Here is a 17,986-nt window from a genome sequence, read left to right as displayed (position 1 = left end):
ATCTTTACCATGAACACCACAGTAAGGATTAACAGCCATTCACATATGTAAGAAATACTAGCTCTGGACAAAAAAGAGTACTTTTTCTTAAACGATTTCAGATTTCTTATTTCTTTGTGCAGAACTTTCTGATCAAAATTTGACCTTTCAAAAGTATAACCCTCTTATCCAACAGATAATCCTCCAGAGGAAAAAGGGAACATATTTTTATAAAAATTAAATCTCAAAAGGAATAGTTCCAGACTTCAGATACACTTTAATGTATTTACACAGAAATGATACCTAGAAGCATCCTGTTAGTTTTTTTACTTATTTTTATTGATTTATTTAAAAATACTTTCAGTCTGATTTTATTTTGCTCATGTCTATGCAATTTAACTGATTCCAAGGGAATTTCTGATGTTCTCTGCTCTAAATGACAGCAATCAAATCAAACTTTCAGACTGTGCTATGTAAGTGACTCAAGTCTGCCTAAATAGAGCACTTACATTTTATTTAAATGACATCAGAAAAATTTTTGTGAATGTGTATAATTTTTCCCAATGAGAAGTCCCAACAAATTTCATTAAATTGAAATGGCTTAGAACATCACATGACAGGAAACGATCTTCTGAAATAGTAGCCACTAAGCCACACTGGTAAAGTGGAAAAATGTAAGAAGAGGAAAACGATTTTTAAATTTGACATCTGTAAAATATATATTGTGGAATGTGTGCTCCAGAAATACACATGTATTTTTAAATCCAGACAAGTTGCATAACAATTGGTGTCTGTGCTTTCCTTTGCTAATCTTGCAATAATTAAATCCTACTAGTGAGTTACTGGCTCTTGAACACTTACACATTTATTATAAAACTGATATTGCTAGACAACTAGTTTGAACATACACATACATAGCAAACAAATGAAACTCATCATCTCAAAGAAGTCCTAGCAGGGTGTAAGTGCAGTGCATGCAGAATGCACTGCATACAAAGCTTGACAGAATGAACAGAACGAATGCATTAAGTCAAGCTATTCTTCACTTCATCTTATTGGTCTTTTAAGTTTTCTAGCCTATTGCACTCCGCAAGGAGGGGCTACAGGATAACAGCCTAATTTTTAAAAGGATCTATGATTCGGTTAGTTAATAGTGAAAACTGTTATACATCTTGAGAACCTCTGATCTTACAACTCACCAAAATTCAAGGTAAGGTAATCTAGAACTAATGTTTAAATATTCCTTCAAATTTTTACATTCAACTTCTTAAATGATTGGTCTGGTACATCATTAAACTTTCTGTAATGCATTTGTAAGAAGAAGAAAAAAATCATATTGTTGAACTGCAAAATGATATAATGGTATTTCTACCACACTGATAGTCATGTATTGATAAAACTATACTAGTGACAGTGTTCTGAAACAGCACTTTCTGCAATGCTGTACAATGCAGACTGTGAGTGACGTACTGCCAAAGTCAGATCTTATTTGGAATAAAAAGAAATGAATAGCCAAATCTACTTAAAATATTAAAAGTTAGCTGATGATTCAACTCTCCTTAAAATAGTTCATATATTAAACTTGCAAATCTTTTATGAAAACAACCACTGCTTGAATTCTAACATTATGCACCACTATCTTTTAAAGAATTCATATTTAATTCCTGATTACAGACTGTTGCTACATCTGTCTGATTTTTTTCCCCCTCATATTGAAAAGTAGATGCCTTTCATCATTTATAATTCAAAGGAAAGTGGAAAGAATCAAAGCATCAGATACATTTCAATGTTATACAAGACTCTCAGAGGCCAGAAATCCTATGCTTTTTCTTCCACACCGGGTCAATAATAGCCTCAGAGTATCTGCAGTTATCCCCTCCCTTTTCAACACAAGCCGTTCTACTGGTAAATTGTTCATTTTAAGATGATTTGTGGTTATTTGTTTGACCGATTTCCAGTCCATTTGTCAGAAAACTTCCAACAAACCATTAGAAAGACTGATCCATTTAAATCAAAACATTTTGTGGGGACGTATTGATTTTGTTAAGGCTTTCATGACAAGCCACTTGAGTTTTTTTGCCAGCTCACCCAATTTGTGGGTGTCTTGGTTTACAGCAAGCTGTTAGCAGATGACCACCGGGGAGACAGGAATAACAGCTGCCCATTCAGGTTTCTAAGTCAGACTTCATTTTCAGAAAGCTCAAGTGGAAAAGGGATTCTAATTTTTCTCCCAAAACGAACTGTTCAGACTCCTCCCCTTTCCTACCATAAACTTCTTCAACATGAATTTTCAATGCAACACAGAAATAATTGTTTGTTTTTAAAATAATTGATATTTAATGCAACAGAAATCTGCTTCTATCCATCTCTTACTTCTCACTGAAAATTAAACATTATGATTCTTGCAACTACTGGGCACAGTATGAGCACGGTATCCTTCCCCTGTATGTTGCCATAATGTAGCAAAACAGCGAAAACCTCCACATCATTGTTGCTTATTTATAATAAATGGCTTTCAAGTAAAGCATTTTTTTCCCCCCACAGTGATTGGTTTCTTCCCCCTCCCCCCCCCCCGTTGTATAATAGAAAGAATTTTTGAATTAATCTGACCTCAGCAAATACATCCTACATTTTTTTCCCTGACAAAACTCCCACTGAGATCAACTGTCATTTTTACTCAGGAGAACTTTTGCCTGTGAAAGAACTACAAGAATTGGCACTCTCAGTGCATCCTAAAATTTTGACTGCCACTGAAATAGCTACAGTTTTATATCCAGGCCAAGCATAACATACTGTTTCTTATTCTTCTTATCAGAAGACAAAAACATTATGCAGTTTCTAAAAACCACTGTATTAGAAGTAGCTATCCCTGCAGAAATTTTTCTAGTGCTTAGTACTAAGCATCTCACGATTTTTAGTTTCTTGTGAGGAAGAAAGTGTTATTATCATCTCACAAATTGAGGACTACAGTAGGACAGGTAAAGTGACTTGCTGTAGCTCACACACACTGCCTAGAGGTAGGCTAGGCAGAGAGTTGAATTCAGATCTCCAGAATTCCAGTCCATGTTTTTCTCTCCCAATCCCCAACACCTATTTTACCTCACATTTGAATACCAGTTGTTATGACATAAGCTATTTAAATGTCTCTCTTTATTAAAACAATAAAAGGCAAAAAAACATTTCTTTTGCTTAAACATAAAGAATCTATTATCTATATGAGGACCAGCCAAGTAAGTATACTTACAGGTAGACTTTCCGTGGGTTTTCTCACAATTAGGACAATGATAGATGTCAATATCTGGTGCCTCTTCTTCTTCAACACCCACACAGCTGGAATATGTAAAGACAGTAACTTGAGCCCATTTCCAAACATGCAAGCACATAATTAATAACAAAAAAATCCCATCAAGCTGTGCATTTAATATGCAGCTATGTTGACTGCTAAGGGCTACAACAAAGCAAAGCTTAGGTGTTTTTCACATACATACAGTCAGATTGATTTTTTTGCAGCCTACATTCCTGATGCAGTGCTAAAAGAGGTGTCATTCAGAAGCTATGAGGTACCAGCTTACTGGGGATCTCCTTCAAAATATGGCAGAAAGTCCCAAAGAATTTCTTTTTCCCAATCAGAGAGACAATTTGGCATTTACATGGAGTTCTTCAAACACCATCCAACATAACCTAATTAACAAAACATCTTCTTTACCAAGCATGTACAGACAGCTGCTAGGTCCTAGAGTAATCATGGCAAGCTATACCATATGCCAGACTTCTGTAGGTTCCATCTCTATTACAATATAGGAAGATGAGGAGAAAAAGAAGATATATGGCTCACAGCACTTCTGGCTACCAAGAAGATGGGTTGTATCATGGCAGCTGCTTAGAACACCCACTGAGATTATTTTGGATGGCACAACATATGTAACAACACAGTGCAGCCTGTGGGCACGCTGTGTGAATGCAATCCAACGGCAGAACACAGCACTGGGGAAAAACAAAACTAAATTGCAAGGCAATGAAGTATCCAAGATAAGAAGTTGTTGCGCAAAGTACGGAGCAGCCAGCCAAATAATCAAACTGCAGAATGGCACTGTTCCCTCAGAAGGAGCACAGCAAAGAGGGCTGTGTTCTTGCTTGTTCTGTCTGAAATGGTCCAGGCTGCAAGGCACATTTGCAGCACAGAAAAAGTTTCAGCTGCCTTACAGAAAGCTGGGTGCTCTGCGATAGAGCCATGCCTAGAGAGCTGTATGAGAGCTCAACTAGACAAAAACGTCCAAGCGAAGCAACAAAGACAGCTTCTCCTTAATCATATGCACAGACAAGGCTACATTACACCATGGTATGAACAATCTTGGAGTTTTTCTACACTCTAAAATGCCTTTGCAGTATTCCTGGATTAGCAAAAAAACTCCATTCTACCCAGTTTCTGCCAGAGGAAGGGTGTGTTTGTGTGTCATGGAGATGTCATCTTCATACATGTGATAGCATTCAGCCTCCTCATATCCCACCAGCAGTGCACCGTGGTAATTAGTACAGGAAGACTCCAATCCACGGTTCTCAGTGGCTAGTTCTGATCCAGAGAAAGCATGGGAGTGAGCATGTTTGGTTTTCTTCCATGGACAAGGCAAGAGGACGGGTCAATCCTGTTAAGCAACAGAAGCATTCTCAAAGCATTCTCACTGGGTTCAAGCTGTTGCTTGGTGTCCAAAATTATACATAAGCAATTAGACAAATTAATGTGGGCTGGGTACATCAGTAATTACTAAACATGATGGTCTAGGAGCAAGAAGGCCCTAAACTGCTGGCTGTTGGAAGATAGGAAGGAGCATTAAAAGAAGGATTGTGTGTGATCATACTTGCCTAGTTCCTATATGCTTATCTATGCATTGCTACTCAACACTGTTGTAAACCATCTACCTGGCTAAACAGACCTCTATTTATGACTTTTTTTGTGTGCACACACAAACACATTTGCATGGTTGGGGCAGGAAGAATTTCTTAGAAAAACTGAGAGAAGAAATACATAACCCTTAAAATTTACTGCGACCCTCTATTTACAAAGGTGGGTGTGAAATCACTTCTGAATCAAAGTTACACAGTGATGTGTAACTCTAAGGATAAAAAAACAGCATTAACAGAACTCATAGTGAGACTGCAACCAAGCTAGAAAAAGCCAAGTTAGCTAAGATATGGAAACAAATCTTTTTATAACCACTGTAAATGGTTTGTCAAAAAAAGATGCTGCCAGATACTTTGTGGATATTTTTCATATTGCTGCAGCCTGTACTCACACTAGTGAGAATATAGGACTCAACCCACTCCAAATTGAATTGGACACATTGAAAGAAGCTCTGCAATCAGAACTAGAGAAATTCATATATTTCTGAGTCCAAGTTGCAAAGAGAGCTGCAGCAGTAGAACTGCTAGTAAACAGGATATTATTTCTGAATCATGTAAAAGCAACTCAGCTTTGGCTGTTGTTTCCTGTATTAAACGGTTTCTTGAGAAAATACAAAAGTATTGGGTCTCCCTAAACAGACGGCATGGAAAACTGAAGAATAAATCTACAGATAGGAAAATCAACAAAACAATCCAGTCCTTAGCATCAAGAATGTACAGACAGTAAAATATCAGACTAAGCCCTAGAAAACTTAAACAAACCCTGGCAGATTAGAACAAGCAAAATAGACTGTAGAGGATTCCTCTACCCATAAAGCTGCATCAGCTGCTTATTCCACTGGATTCAGCTTGTCAAGCTTAGTAAAGGTATGGATTAGGCTCCATACAAGGGCTTGAAAAGTCTATATTTAGCTAAACTAAGCAGATGAGACCCTTGGGCACTGCATAGATTGCTACAGAAGGAGGCACAAAAGCTACTGGAATGGGCAAAGGCTTCAGTGTGGTGGGAGCTATTGTTCTGAGAGCAAGTAAAAATATTTAACTAGAACAAAATGGGAAAGTAAAAATAACTGACCTCATACTCAAACTGTCCTCTAAAAGATGTAGTCAACTTTTCCAACTACAACAAGAGTTTAAAATAAGGTGTGACCATTTACAGCTAGTAGCAGCCCAAAACTGCTGTCCTCACTGTACATTGAAATTACATGTACTGGCTTTCAAGTGATCACCCAATTGAAATTCTTTAGCTGATCTTAATCCTAAGTGTGAACCACTTTGTGCCCCCTTCCTTCAATGAACAGAGCTTGACTCAGTGGGTATTTCCACAAGCAGAACTGTTTGCAGGTTCCATGTGCATATAGGCACAAAAATGTGAATTTCCATAGTTAAAGACATATTGATACAGACTATTCTTAAAGAATATTTCTATCAGAATAGGAACAAGGATTTCCTGCTGGACTGCCATCAGTTTCCACAGCAAATTTGTGCCTGTGAATGAGAAACACATGGAGACTGCAAGCCCTTGGCAGTAGTGTAAAGTCCTGGAGTGGTCTCCTAGGTAATTTACAAATGCATCTTTTCCTCGAGGTGATTCAATTAACAGTTAAAAAAATGATGATAATAATAATAATAAAAACATTTTTCCAGTGGAAGAAAATCATCTCATCTAAATTGGCTGAGCAGTGCTGTCCTTTCCCTCAACCCCTCCAAATTCCAGCACAAATGGTGCTGGAAAAATATATCTATTTTTTTCATGAGAATGCTCCACTTTGGCCCTACAGTTTCTTTTTTCAGTCATTTGCCTGAGTGAAACACAAACACAGAAAAGGCTTGAGTCAAACATTTGACCCCCTACAATGATCAAAGGGGTTCATAGTTAGACAATGAAGGATCACGTGCAGCGTGCTTGAAGCAGCCAGCTACAGGCCCTGCTGCGGTGATTCGCACATTAATCTGTCAGTATGAACCCTGAGCATGCTACCATCAACACAGAAGAACTGGAAAAGGCTCTCAAAAGCAATTATTTGGATCTGCTGATGAGATAAAAATGGACATAAGTTCAGCAAAGGAACTGCAAATCTAGTATTGAGGCAGAACTTACAAAAGCACAGTCTGAGCTGGAAATAGGCTTGGGGAACTGGAATCCTGGCCAACATCACAGGACTGAAACAGCTGCCTGCCTCCTCACAATCTGTTCCTGCTTCCAGAGGCAACAACTGCGAGGGGCACGCACACCAGGAGCTGGCCTCTCTGAGCCCTACTCTCCTGCCAGGAGGCAGGGGAGGTAAAGGGAGGTCAGGACTGGCTAGAAGGGATGCTAGGGGGGAAGGCTCACACAGATCAATGGAAAATGGAGAAGACTGAGGCAAGAGACATTGCTGTTTCATAGACCTGGAAGGGAGAAGCTATGGAGAACTGCTCCTGAGAGGGAAGGATAGGCAGGGAACAGAGCACCAAGCACCAGAGGCAGAAGTGGAAGCAGTCTTTTGACCAATGGCAGAAGTAGTCATTGCCATTTGTGTCAGTGGCTCAAGAAACAGCGTCAGAAAGCCTGTAGATGCCACAGAACAGCATGATGACGTCCCAGCAAAATCCCACTCTGCTGCAAGAGCTCAGAAATCAAGGAGTATAGCAGTTACTCTACAATAGTCTTTTGAAAGATTGCTGAACATGTGATCCCGTTTGCATAGCAAGGTCAACCCACTAACGCCTGCAATTTGGTACTCAAATATGTATGCAGGCACAAACTTGATGTCCTCTCAGAAAGTATCTACAGATCTCCCTAACAGTTCTCACTGTCTATGAAACACCTCTCCCTACTACTTTTTAACTGTGTGACAGAAGTTTTGCAGTGTCAAACACATCCTCCTTGGGGAAAACATCAGGTGCCCAAAGCAAGTTTGAAAGGGAAAATTAATTGATGAAGGGTAAAGAGAAGAGGAAAGAAAATGCTCCCAAGATGTCCTGCAAAGACTTTCATTCACTGTGAATCAGTATTAAGATGTGAGAGGCTACAGCAATAATATGTCAGCTGGGAATCAGGGAAACATCTGGTGCTGAAGGTTTTGATGTAAGACATGTAAGACAAGAAGACAGTACAGACAGGGAGAGAGACAGAGACTCACTAATGCAGCTAACAAATACTATTCTAGTTTTTTGCCCAACCTGTAGAAAGCTTGTTCCACAGTTTTGCCCAAATGCACTGAAGATGGAATCATAGAATTGGTAAGGTTGGTAGGGACCTCTGGAGATCATCTAGTCCAGCCTTCCTGCTCAAGCAGGGTCTCATAGAGCATGTTAGACAGGGTCGCATCCAAGCGGGCTTTGAAGATCTCTAGAGAAGGAGACTCCACAACCTCTCTGGGCAACCTGTGCCAGGGCTCTGTCACCGTCACAGGGAAGAAATTCCCCCTCACGGTCAGGCGGAACTTCCTGTGCTTCAGTTTTTGCCCGCTGCCTCTTGTCCTGTCACATGGGACAACTGAAAAGAGCTTGTCCCCATTTCCCTGACACCCTTCCTTCAGGTACTTGTACACATTGATCAGATCCCCCTCAGTCTGCTCTTCCCCAGCTGTCGCAGCTGTTCCTCATAGAGCAAATGCTGCAGCCCTCTCATCACCCTCATAGCCCTGCGCTGGACTCTCTCCAGTAGCTCCACGTCTCTTTTATAAGACATTAATCATTGAATATGACTTTCAATATGACATTAATCATTGCATATAGAAGAATATCTTGTTGGAATGACTTAAAACAACTGAATAGCTGATTTTAAAATGTTATTAAAATGATTTAACTCAGGTTGAGATAGTGTAAAATTATTTTGATAAGTAAAACAGTACTACTGATGTATTTCAGTTTTACCAAAACTGTTACAGGCAGAAAAGCCTTTGATGTTGTAGCTAGTTAAACTGATATATCATTTTACAGTGACTTAAATAAGTGCAAACAGAAGCATTAGCAATCAGAGGATACAAATTACGTTATTAAAAACTCTGCCTTTTGCTGCTTTAAAGCAGAATTGCTTCTGTGTTCACAGTTCAGAGATGTTCAAGTTTCAGTATTTTGACAGTCGGTGACATTCCTTTAATATAGGCAACAATAATAAAAATGTGTAAACTGAACTCTTCCCATACTATGAATGTTTATGAGGACCTCAATTTGCAATTTTCAATGAGATGTTTTAAGTAATTTTAGGAGAAAATTAATTCATGTAATATATGGTGTATTAAAACCATTTAATACTCACTAACAACCAGAAGACAAGTATAGAAATATATCAAAAATAAAACATGCAAACCAAAAGCAATTTGAAGAGAAATAAAATAGAAAATAGTAATATGTAAATAAAACAGAAGGATTACGTGTTATTACAGAATTAACCTATTAACTTTTGTTTGATGTCATCATTTATCCACTTCTCCCTGAGGAGTATAAGAAACTGCTACAGGATTACACCTTTCTCACTAAGTAGATCCTAAAATACACTCTATCTACAAAGAAAATCAGTTCAGTTACACCTTTCTGCAGATAAGGAATTTGTCAGACACAGGATTGGATGGATTTGCTCAGATTACCCAGGAGGCCAACAGTAGAGTTAAACACAGAATACAGGTTTTCAGAGCTCACTGCTGAGTACCACAGTATACATAGCATCCATTGTCAAATGCATTGTTCAGAATCTTAAAATTTTGACTAGCAAATAGATTGCTGGATTGTTACATTTTGTGCATTTATTTTAAATTCCATTTTCAATCTTTGACATTGAACATGTTGAAACCTTAGAAAATGTTAACACTAACAAAAAGTGACACCTCAATTCTTATTCCACACAATTACATACATACTCTGTTCTCCTCTCCCTGATTCATTTCTAGTCCAAGTAACTTTGAGTACCAGCACAAACCTGGGAGCTGCATTGCCTGGATCAGTAAGTTCTTCACACTTCAGTAACAGCTTTCGTCTATTTCACGAAAGTGAATTTAGACACCCAAGGACAGCTTTGCACACAGGGTATATACAGCATTTCAGGCACATGAAGACCCAACAGAAAAAAGTGGGGGCCCACCTCTGCCACGTTCTCCAATGAAGTCAATGTTGTTTTTCTCATCAGTATCAATTAGGAGAGGCTTTGGCTCTACATCATTAGGAAAGCCTCAGGCCAGGGCATCCTGACTTACAGAACACCTGAGCACTAAACCATACTCATCTACAGGAGAAAGGCTGCAATGTCTGTCAACACTTCTCCTAATTTTTCTTGTGTCTTAAACAATTGATGACCAGAGCCAAGGTGGAAGCCTAAGAACGCAGCTCTTCTTACCCTCAATGCTCCTCTCTTGTTGCCAGCTTACCTTTTCTCTGCCATTCAATGGTTTACTCTTCTGTATCATTCATCATTCATTTTCTGTACCTGATTCTGTAAGAGTCCCAAAGGACTCCTAAACAGGGTAAGGCCCTGCAATCTTCTCCTAATAAGACTGTGGAATCACCACCCCTCAAGGTCTCTGAAGAGCTCAGACCACATCAGATATAAAGATAAGCCTGAGAAGGTGAAGGGCCTATCAGGAACCAAGAGGATAAAATAGCTATGAAAGAGTAGATGCTTCTAGGCTCTGAGCATACACTTTGATATCAGAGATTACTTTGTTTGCCAAGTTAGGTCATTAGTAGGACAAACTAAGAAAAATAAAATATGGAAACCACAACGATGGTATTCTCTAAGGACAAGTGAATGGTAACTAACACAGCAGTTAGCAGACGGGCCAGAGTTAAATGACAGTAGTTTTTCGTATCCAAATCACAGCATCTGGAAATGCAACAGCCAATATGGTGGAGGCAAGCTAAATTAAGAAAACTAAAGAAAAGACAAAAAAGAAAAGAAACAAGTAGTTCCAAGAGCAGTGAAACTAGTGAAAAGTATTGTTCTATGGATTTGAGTCTCATGTATTGTGGCTGTTACTGGGTGAACTCTTACCAGAGCTCTTCCGTATATGTTCTCTGGTGTCTAATGAGAAAACAGACAAGATTTTCCATAAATAGGAGGGTTTGGCTCATGTAATCAATCACCTAATATCACAGAACACATATGAATTTCTGAGACCTCAAGCCTGCTGTCAGATGTGGTTAAAGCTAAATAGTGAGTTGAAAAGTCATTTTGGGGATCAAAGACACATATAAGCATCATTTCACTCGAAAATGCAACAGCAAGGAATGGTAGGAGCAATGCGTGTTAAGTAAGGTCTAACTGCCAAAATGTCTAATACAAATGCCTTGCTGAATTAGGACCTAAATGAGAGAATCCTAGATATACTGGATAGCTAGTATTTCATGACAGGAGGCAAAAGTGGTTCTTCTTACACATACTCACCTCTAGTGCACAAAGAACTCATTTCAAAACAAAAGGGCATCTGTGGTGTCCCCACTGGGAATAACACTAGACAGTAGCTTCAGCAACATGCAAACATAAAGGCAAGCAAAGCACAGGAAAATCTGCAATATTCTAGTCTGCTATGTATGAATTAAAAACAAACGAGGAGGAGGATTTCTGAGAAAGTTAGCCTAGTGGGTTCAGCGTCCCAGTGCCCTGCAGTATCTCATGCCTCTAGACTGCAGTTGCCATCTGCTGTCTTTCTGCACCTAGCCTGAGCCTGCAGCACACCCCACCTTACACCTATTTGTCAGATAGTTGTAGGGGCACCCAGGGGGAACACTGACGGGCTGCTTCTGTCAATGGGACACTGACAGGATTACAGCAGTGCACCATGGCAACGCAGAGATAACAGGATGCTGCACCATAAAAATGAGAGCAGAAGTAGGAACCAGGAGCTTGTATCCTACATGTTGTTATGATTCTCTTTAATCCCAAGTAAATTATTCAATTGACTCAATTTCTCCACTTATAAAGCAGTAATATTAATACCCGCCTGATAACCTCAAAGGCTGCTGTAAGTGTAATTAACTAACATTTGCTCTGTGCTTTGAAGATGAGAATCTGCATTATAGTGCTTGGTAGTGCTACCTACACACAGATCGTTTGCTTTAGAGGTTAGTCTCTGCTGCTTGTAAGTTATCTCGGAAGAATTTACAAATAAATGTTTTCTTTGTGACACTATCCTCTCCCATTTCACAAATCCACATGCTTTCACATGTACTAAAACAAACTAAAACTTACACCAGAATTTCTAAAATTTTGGGCATAAAACTACAGTGCTTATTAGAGCTCAAAGTGAATAGACTGGAATTGTCCTCTATGGAGCAAAAGTTTGGTGCAGTTGGTGGTTTCTGCAGAGACAAGAACACTTCAGCTGCCTGCCAGCCGCATCGGGCAATGTCAGCATTTCCCTGCACTGCCCAGGAGTGGTGCTGTGTGAGCAGCACACAGAGTAGCATTTGGCATGTTTTATTTTTGCGAACCAAACAAAAAATGCCCCTGTTTACATCCTCTAACCTCCTGGCAATAGAAACAACTTTAAGCCAAACATACAGTGTATCTGAAACAAGATGGATTAACCTCATTTAGCTTACAAAAATATCTTTAAGGGAGTTCCTTTCTGTTCTACGAACTACGACAATGTTCCTAAAATTCAAGAGGTTTGAGAAAAAAAACAGGGATAAGCTTCAGGCAGGATTGTCAGCAGGAGCTGACACACTGTTATGTTATAGTATCTAAGGGAATGTAAACCATGGGCAGGCAGACCTTGAGTGTGCCTTAGTGGAGAAATGTCCAAACAAATATTGCCATCAAGGTACAAACAAGCATATACAGTATATACCAAGAATACTCCACCAACACAGAACATGTATTCCAGTAACTCCAACAATGTCCGCAGTTCAGAGTACATGCCATGCCCATTAAAGCCACAAAATCGTTCAAGTGCTTGGGGGCTGGAGGCATGACATTAGGAACGTTTCTTCCAACAGCATACGCTACAGAAGGCTTTATTCTAGCAAAATGCACAACATCACTGCCTTTCTGCTAGAATACTTCTAGGCTACTTCTGCAGCTTCCTCCTGGCTGTGTGTTGTTACAAAGTATGCACAGACTGGAAAGGCAGTGTAATATGCTACAGTCGCTTGATAAGAAGGGCATCAGGCACAAGCACTGCCTGACAAGGGGTGTCCAGGCAGGATTTAAAGTCAAGCCAGCACCCTAGAATATCCCTAAACCAACCTTTTCTGAGACTTCTATCAAAACTCTGATGAGGCAAAGTAGACTGCTGTGCTGAGATCAAGAGGGATGCCAAAAAAGTTCTCCCTCCTGAAATATGCTTCTCCATTAATTTGAAAAGCCTGAGCCTACTGTCCCTTAAAGCATCCATGGAGAGGGAAATGCCATCTCTGAGGCATGCGGGAAGGACGTGTATCCATTTTTATTTTATTTACTACTTGGGAATTCTTGGGGTGTGGAGGGTGTTGCCTGCACTTTTTGGTGTTCACACTGTACTGGAAATTAATTGCTTGCTTATAAAGCAGGTATCCTTTCATTTTAAAAAGAGGAACAGACTAAACCCATGTTACAGTCCAGTACAGAAATGCAAACTGCATTGTATTACAGCAAGTAGCTGCTCTCACTTCTTCATCCCTGCACCTCAGCCAGTTGTACAAGTTTTCTGTCTTGGATAAACTTTGTTCTTTCATTGACTGAGCCACGTTTTGCAATTTTTTTTCCAAATTTGTTTGCAGTTGTGGTATGTATCAGAGAATTAGCACTTCAGGAGAAAGCATGAATTACTTGACCTCTATAAAACTATTTGTAAAAGTGAGTGAAATCAGGACCTTCCTGAAAAACAAAGGTTACAGCCAACTAAGCTAGCTGTGTACTATTTTTTTTTTAATTGCAAATGACTGACTGAGCATGGAGCTCTACAAATTGCAAGGAGAGTTAAAATAAAAGTAGGTATGGGAACAAAAGCAGATATTGTGAACTTAAATTACATTTATAGGATTACAGATTTTATGCAATCAACAATATCCAGATTGTTGAAGCCTGAGTCATAAAACAAATTTTATAACATCATAAACAAATCATATTTAGCAACTGAGACTATCATTATAGAATATGTTTCTCTAAGATACAATAGTTTCATCTCTATTACACTGAATAGTATTAATGATAATCTATCCTCCATTGTTATCTTTATTAGCAGGTTACTTCTTGGTGAAAAAGACTTCCTGTTTTTTTGAACACTAAATATCTGATTCATTCACTGAACTCCCCAGCAATTTCTGTAATATCAAGACATTACAAAGGAAACAGAAGTTCAGTCCACTCCACAAAGAGTTACTATTTGTAAACGCTTGGATTGCTGTTATACATAGATATAAATTGTTAAACTATTCCAGTGGTTTAGATGCATAAAACCCATTTTCAGCCACTACTTATATTAAAAATACTATAACTGAGATTCTTTTAAATTTACAGGAAGGAGACGAGTCCTTATAATAGATTGCATTACATGCTACACCACTACTTTAACTTAAAAACATATTAGAAGAAAAATAGTTATTTTTCACACCAAAAGAAATGTTAAAAATTGATTAAAAAGGGGGGGGGGTTCCTCTTGAAACAGGCAGCTGAGTGAAACTGAGATAAAGGGTGCAATTTTTAAAAGCACCTCAGAAGCCACTTAGAAGCCAAGGTTTGATCTTCATTAACAGTATTTAAACTCAGAAGCTCGTAATCTGCAGTGTTAGTTTTTATATATCCTTCAAGTGATCTCTGTCTGATTCTTACTAAATTGCTGGTTCCAGTTACTTGCAGAGACTGTGAGTTTTGCAATCCAGCCAACCAACCAGGTGAAAAACAAACTTTGCACATGTCAGTTTTGCTCCTGACACCTTTCAGTCTCTGTGAGCAGCCTTCTAGTTGTTTCAAGAGCAGAGAGAAAAGCCAAGGTAATTCCAACTATCCAAAAGCAGACTTACAATGAAGGCCTGAATGCCACAGCAAGAAACACCACAGAAGCCAAGAAGCGATCCCAGTGAGGTCGTGGACTGCCATCCTAGCATAAAGCACAGTCAGTTGAGGCCCCTCACTGATCGTAAGCAGCAGACCATGCCCATGACTGCCGCAGGGGAGGAAGACCAGTAGTTCCTCTTCACATAACTCACAGTGGTGGGGGTGGGGGGAACAGGAGGTATTTTTCTTGATTCCAAGTTCTAAAAAAAGTTTTTATAGTTTTGCCTGATGCAAGCTTCCCAGCAAACGCCTGACATCAGCAGTAAAAGATCTTTCAAACGTCTCCATTCCACCAGAGACGGATAATGCCAGTCTCTGGGGTTTTTGGTTTGTTTTTTGTTTTTTATATAAAAATCTTTTTAAAGGTCAGGCCTGTTTTCACAAGCAGCTCACTTTCCTCTTAAACACGTAGTTAAGAATGGAGTGAAACAGAAAGTCTACACGGATTATAACGAGGGCTTCAATTCATGTTTTCTTACTTCATCCCAGCCATGTTGGGGGATGCGGCCCTGCAGCCCCCTGCAGGGTGTCCCAAGGACATGGGCACTGCTCCACAAACAACAATTATTCACCTGATCACACACAGGTCACGAGCCAAGTTCCTTACAGAGCACTGCACAGGTTTGGCTTCATTTTTCTTGTCTTTGATTGTAAGATTCTGGATCCTGCTCTGGTCTCTCTGGACTCCTCCTGGGGCACAAAGGACTAGAAAATGGCCCTACATGCTCAGCTGAGAATTCACCCAGCACAAGGGCATTCCTGAGTGCCACAGAACCAGCCTACATAACTCAGCTTCCTATGAAGGAAAAAAAGCGCTCATTAATGTATCAACAAGACTAATTTAATTTTTCTTTCTTAACAAACACACAATTCCCCCAGTTGGAGTAATGCAGAGAATTGTCACCTTCACATTTTTAACGCATGGAAAGAGGGCTGCAGTCCCCATGGGCTGCTACAGAAATGACTTTTTAGCTCTTTTAATATCATGTTTAGCAAATGTTATTATTTAAAAGTGGTTTGCCAATCTTCCCCAATCTGTGGAGTCCTATGTATTTTCCTGCAGACCCTCCTAGAGGAAATTTAAGCCTACTGACATCAGACTTGTCCTTTTTTAAATCAAGAATCTATTAAAAAGAAATAATGACTTCAAGGGGGTCCCTCAAATATTCTGAATTAGAAGACTGTTTTCAGACACCTGGCACAAAAAGATATGAGGAAACTTTTGCAGTCTATTGAAATGGTCTAGTTTTCAGACAACTGATCTAAGCAAGCAGGAGCAACTCAAAACCTAAAACTTTAATTTAAAATTTAAGCCCTCAATGATTTCAACAATATTGGCACTTCTGTTAAGGTACAAACATAGCTAAACCTGAGATTACAGCGCCCTGTTTTTTAACATAACTGTGTAAATGTGCCCTCACCTACTCAATCTGGATGTTCACAGTGATTCTGTGTGGTCCCATGACAGTTGTAGAATAAAGTTTGCCTAACAAAATTCAGACTTTGTAGATATCAACAATCTGTCACATTTACTTTTGACACTGTAATACCCTTTTCTCCCCTAACAAATCATCAAGATTTGAAGTTAACAATTGTGCTGTGTTAGTTTTATTTCACAGTATTTTCCTAGTACAGTCCAAGACTGTTTCTTCGTTGCAGCAGCTGTCTAGCATTTGAACACAAGTCACCAGGCAGTCCACACCTTCCTGCTGGCCCTGCTCTTTCTCTTTTACATGCCTAATTCCTTGTCATTACAGGAGTCAGCCAATATCACTGTTCTCACTTAGCTAGCAAGAAGGCCTCGAGGAAGAGCTAAGAGCATATTTTACAAACATAAAGTTGCATAAAATTTCAATTTTCCTGGTTCTGTAGTTAAACTCCCATTGTGCCGAGGAACAACAAATCTTTACATGAATGTGCTTAGTGTCAGGGAAACTCAGGGGAAATGAAGATTCTAGATATACGTTTGAGACTATCCCCAGAAAAGACATTTTAACCTGTGATCTAGAGGTTTTGCACAACCTGAATCTAAGGGATTTGCCTAAACCTAAGACTTATATTTGTACAATCATGATTCACACACACACATACACATATTAAACACACACACACACTATGACCTGCAGAACACCCTCATGCTTAATTAGCAGGTGCAGTTTACCTGGAGGCCTTCCTGATCTCTTGTGAGAACACTGAATTTCAAAACAAGAGCTCCAACTACTGCTTCTCTGTAGGAGCCAGAATCAAGTGACTCTCTCAGAGCGTATTTACAGGATACAATGAAGCTTGTTCAAGTGTTTGAACAATATAGCTTCATTAGCAAATGCTCTGCCCAGGCTGATATAACCTGCTCCGTAAGACTAATTGTGCTCGTGGAACACTGCATCCGGGTGCAAATCCTGCCTCGGTGTGCAAGCTTTGGGGAGGCAGTACAGCTACATGGCTGTTAGACACCTGAGTGTACAACCTGGCCAGAAGGGAAAGGGGGAAACCACAGCCTCTTTATCTCTTCACTAAAACTGCACCTGGCACTTCTGTAGCCTGCAGCTGTGGTACTTCCAGTACCCAAGCTAGCACTGGTATCTCTAAGCAGCTTGGCACTGTGCTCAGACCTGGTGCTTTGGCTGCTGCGCCCTGCAAACCAGAATTAGCTCAGCTAGCCTCACACAAGCTCAGACCTGCAATCCTGTTCCCTCCAGGAGCAATGACAAATAGTAAGCAGTGGCCAAGTAACCTCCTGAAAGCAAGCACTATTTATTTAAAACAAACCTCCCTCAAAACTGATCTTGTCTCCAAGAAGCTCTCTCCCTGTCAGCTTCTCTCCATGTGTAACTTTCGAAAGTCACCACCTTTCTGCTTTCAGGAAGGCATTTTCATGAGTTAAAGTTCTTTCTATCCCTAAGCCCTCAGCTGGCAAAACATGTTCTGAAAGAGGATCCTTTAAGCTAACAACTTGCCTCTTATTTTTCAAGGGTGCATTGGAGTGTGCGAGGGTGTCCCGGGTTACTTTTCCACAGCTTTCCCTGAAGCCAAATTAGTACAGCTGCTGAAAAAAATTCTGATAATCCATAACAACTTCTTACTTATCCATATCATTCTTATGTGTAATTATTACTAAATCAATTCGTAGTCATTTCTCATCTGCCACACTGG

The 17,986-nt window shown here is 39.6% G+C and overlaps 1 protein-coding gene across 5 annotated transcripts in view; it reads right to left on the bottom strand.

The window, feature by feature from the left end:
* Nucleotides 1–17,986, bottom strand: part of PHF2 (PHD finger protein 2) — a 101,912-nt gene that overhangs the window by 46,240 nt on the left and 37,686 nt on the right. For all 5 annotated transcript variants that reach the window (XM_062585629.1, XM_062585632.1, XM_062585630.1 and 2 more), the window contains one exon: nt 3,224–3,309. In XM_062585629.1, the coding sequence (XP_062441613.1) occupies nt 3,224–3,309 (86 nt within the window). The remainder of the gene's footprint in view (nt 1–3,223; nt 3,310–17,986) is intronic.

This window comes from Rhea pennata, chromosome 12 (assembly GCF_028389875.1).
Source record: "Rhea pennata isolate bPtePen1 chromosome 12, bPtePen1.pri, whole genome shotgun sequence".
NCBI classification, from domain to species: domain Eukaryota; kingdom Metazoa; phylum Chordata; class Aves; order Rheiformes; family Rheidae; genus Rhea; species Rhea pennata.
The sequence above is the reverse complement of the archived record's forward strand: the minus strand, read 5'-3'. Positions and strand labels throughout refer to the sequence as shown.